The 3,526-nt window shown below is 62.0% G+C and overlaps 1 protein-coding gene across 1 annotated transcript; it reads left to right on the top strand.

The window, feature by feature from the left end:
- Positions 1-1,088: 1,088 nt before the first annotated feature.
- LOC115639711 (major histocompatibility complex class I-related gene protein-like) lies at positions 1,089-3,299 on the top strand (the record flags this gene model as incomplete). Its single annotated transcript, XM_030542660.1, has 4 exons — positions 1,089-1,143; positions 2,077-2,353; positions 2,550-2,853; positions 3,190-3,299. Coding segments are annotated over exons 2-4 (649 nt in total), but the record flags the coding sequence as incomplete, so codon positions are not given.
- Positions 3,300-3,526: the final 227 nt, after the last annotated feature.

Raw genomic sequence — 3,526 nt, 5'->3', positions numbered from 1 at the left:
ATGGGGGGTGCCTCAGGGCGGAGGGTGTAGGGTGGGGAGCTGCTGCAAGGAGGGGACCTCAGAGCGGAGGGAGGGAGCTACCATGGGGGGGCGGTCTCAGGGCGGGGGCGCTGGGGGGGAGGGCGCAAGGTGGAAGTTTCTCCTAGGGTGCGAAACATCCTTGCACCGGCTCTGGGAGGTTACCAGGCTCAGGCTCTCAGGCAGTTTGTCCTTCCTTCTCCAGGGCTGGGGGACAACGGCCGCAGCCCCTTCCCCAGGAGAATGGCCCTGACACTCGGGCTCTGGTTCTACCTGCTGGGAGCGGTGGGAGCTGCGGGTGAGTGGGGCTGGGATAGGACAGAGGAACGCGGGGGGGCATCTGTTGTGCTCCTGGCCACACACAGGGAAGTTCGATCAAGGCTCTGCTGGGAGGCTGTCCCATACCGTGGCTTCAGTGCTGCCCCCTGGGTCAGCGCTCAGCCCACCGTGTTTGGGGCTGCTCTGCCCACATTGACTGCTGCCCCCACATGGCTCCACAGCCGTCTGTCTCTTACTCTACAACCCCAACCACCCTCAACACACCACAAAGCAGGGCTCAGAGCCAGGACTCCTGGGTTCTCCTGGCTCTGGGAGGGGAGTGGGATCTAGCAGGAGGGCGGAGTTGGGGACTGTGAGTCTGGACTTCTGAGTTCTAGCCCAGCTCTGGGAGGCGAGTGGGGTTTGGTGGGTAGGGGTGGCTAATTGGGAGCCAGGACTCCTGGATTCTCTCCCTAGCTGTGAGGCTCTCTGTTATAACAGATAACCTCAGGGAAGCATCAGGGGTTATAGGTCCTGCTCTCTGGATCCCAGAGGCTGGGCTGGGGCCCCAGTCTAACCCATGTCCTCTTGTCCAGGTCCAGTGGCACAGCACAGTTGGGACATCCTGTTCACAGGGGTTCAGGGCTCCAAGGGGATCCCCAACTTCTTCGTGCTCGGTCTGGGGGTGGCCTATTATGACAGCAGCACCCTGGAGCTGAGCCCCACCTGGGACTGGATGAGCCAGGCCGTAGAGCCCGGCAATTTCCAGAGCAAGATGCAGGAGCTGCTGGGGTACAAGGATGGGTTCCAGCTCATCATTGGCAGGCTGCTGGAGCGCTACAATCAGACAGGCGGTGAAGGACACCGGTGACTCCTGAGGGGCCCCCAATCCAGCCCAACTGACCCCTGGGTGGAGGAGGGGGAAGGGCTGTCTAGGGGTCTGATCCTCATCGTGGGGGGCATGGGGTTCTTGCTCCCCAGCTGAGCTGTGGGTACAAAGGGCTCTGCAAGGGGAAGGTGATGGGGGGGGTAACAAAACAACCCCCTAATAGCACAGCCCATGCAGAGCGGGAGTGGGAAAGGCTCTGTCCCCAGAGGGCTGGTGAGTTACAGCGGGGGGCTAAAGCTACCCGGTAAGGAAAGGCAGGGAGAGGGGAGCAGGGTGAGGAGGACTGAATGAGGAGCTGGAGCGACTAGGCTCCAGGGACCGGGATGGGGGGGAATCTAGGGGGAAGGTAAAGGGGGCAATGCTGAGGAGACCGAAGGGAAGGAAGCAAGCAGGCGGGGCAGAGAGGGATGGTGGCAGATGAGGAGGACCATGGCGAGGGCAGGGCATACGGGTGCCAGCGGCTGCGGGGCGGGTGGGTGAGGGGAAGTGGATCTGAAGGAGGAGAGAGCGGGTGCTGGGAGGGTGAACTGGGGCGACACAAAGCTGAAGGGTGTAGGAGTTGTGAAAGCCGAGACACAGTTAGTGGGAGGAGGTTACCAAGGGTCTTGGAGTGGGGGCCAGGGGCTGAGGAGCTTGGACTGGATACAGTGTGGTCCAAGAGATCCAGGGAGATGAGCCATGTTGGGAAGAGGATTTTGGCAGAGGTCTTGGACATGTGGGGCAGGGAGAGGACAGAGAGTTTAGCCTGAGGGAGATTATGGGATGCTAATGAGAGAGTTGGCACAGAGAGGCTGGTAGGGCTGTCAGTGCTGCCCTGGTAATATCCTGTGGCAGATAGTTCTGCAGACTCCTGAGCACTTCTTCATCCACAATCACCGTGTGACGCTGCCTCTTTCTCCCTTCCCCGGTAGGGGTACACACGCTGCAGCTGCGGGTGGGCTACTCCCTGTGGGATGACTTCCCTCCAAGCCGGGGTGCTGCAATATGCCTACGACAGCCAGGACTTCATCGGCTTTGACGGGCAGCGGGGGCTGTGGGTGGCGGCCGTGCAGCCAGCTGTGCTGTCCAATCAGCGCTGGGAGGCCAACCGGCCCTGGTGCCAGTTCCTGCAGCACTACCTGCAGCAGGAGTGTGTGGAGATGCTGAGGAGCCTCGTCCAGCATGGCAGGGAGACCCTGGGGCGCCAGCGTGAGTGGGAGCAGCCGGAAGCATCGGGGTGGGATGAGGGAACCGGGGGCCCCCAAACAGCCAGGTCTGGCCCTTGGGGGACCCAGCTGGGCAGGGGAGCCTGAACACAGTCACTGGTAGGGACATACCTGGCCTCAGATTCGGGGCTGGTGCAGGAAAATGCTCCCACACACTCTAACTTCTTGTCTCTGCCCAGTGCCCCCCGAGGTCTCGGTTTCCTGCAGAGATGCCCCCGATGGCTCCATCACCCTCTCCTGCCATGCCAGGGGCTTTTACCCATGTCCCATCCATGTCTCCTGGGTGCGGGATGAAGAAGACATCCTGGCAGAGACAGACTCCAGCGGGATTCTACCCAATGCAGACAGCACCTACTACACGCAGTCGTCCCTGGAGATCTCCCTGCAGCAGGACGGGCACTGCTATGCCTGCCAGGTGGAGCACACCAGCAGGAGCAGCGCCAGGGTTTTTGGTGCCCTAGGCAGGGTCTTTCCGCTCTCCTGGTCTTCGGGGCACTTCGGCAGAGCATCCCGGAGCGAGTGAAGTACCCGCCGCAGAATTGCCGCCTCCGACCCAGAGCGTAGAAGGACCCCCCGCTGCCGAATTGCCGCCGAGGTAGGCAAAATGCCGCCCTCCCAAATCCTGGTGCCCTAGGCAACCATCTAGGTCGCCTAAATGCAAGCACTGGCCCTGCACACCAGCCTGCCGGAGCCCACACTCATCTTGGGTAAGGGGAGGTGTCTTTCCCCATACACCGTCATGCCTCCATTTCCACGTGCCAGCCTCCCTCCTTTCCCACCCTGATAACTGTCTCCTGTCTCTGTCCCCACAATCCCCAGTAAGAAGGGGCCCCTGTCCCCTGGAGTCCTGGTCTCCCTCGTTCTGGCCATGCTGGCAGGGGCTGATGCTGCAGTAACCGGTGTTATCATGTGGAGGAGAAATCACTCAGGTAAAGGGATGGGGGAAGATCTCTGGGGGCAGGGCTGGAGGGGCAGATCCCAGGTAGGGGGCAGGGCTGGAGGGCAGAGGGAGTGAGAGAAGCGGGGGAGCAGGCTCTTGTCTGAGCAGAGCGCAGTGCGGGCATGTGGGCGGGGGCTCCTGGGCTCTCTTTGGGGGCACTGGCCTGGAGAGATGGGGCAGGATCACTGGGGGGGCTGCCTCCCTCTGGGTGAGGTG

Source organism: Gopherus evgoodei, unplaced genomic scaffold (assembly GCF_007399415.2).
Source record: "Gopherus evgoodei ecotype Sinaloan lineage unplaced genomic scaffold, rGopEvg1_v1.p scaffold_108_arrow_ctg1, whole genome shotgun sequence".
Classification (NCBI taxonomy): Eukaryota; Metazoa; Chordata; order Testudines; family Testudinidae; genus Gopherus; species Gopherus evgoodei.
The sequence above is the reverse complement of the archived record's forward strand: the minus strand, read 5'-3'. Positions and strand labels throughout refer to the sequence as shown.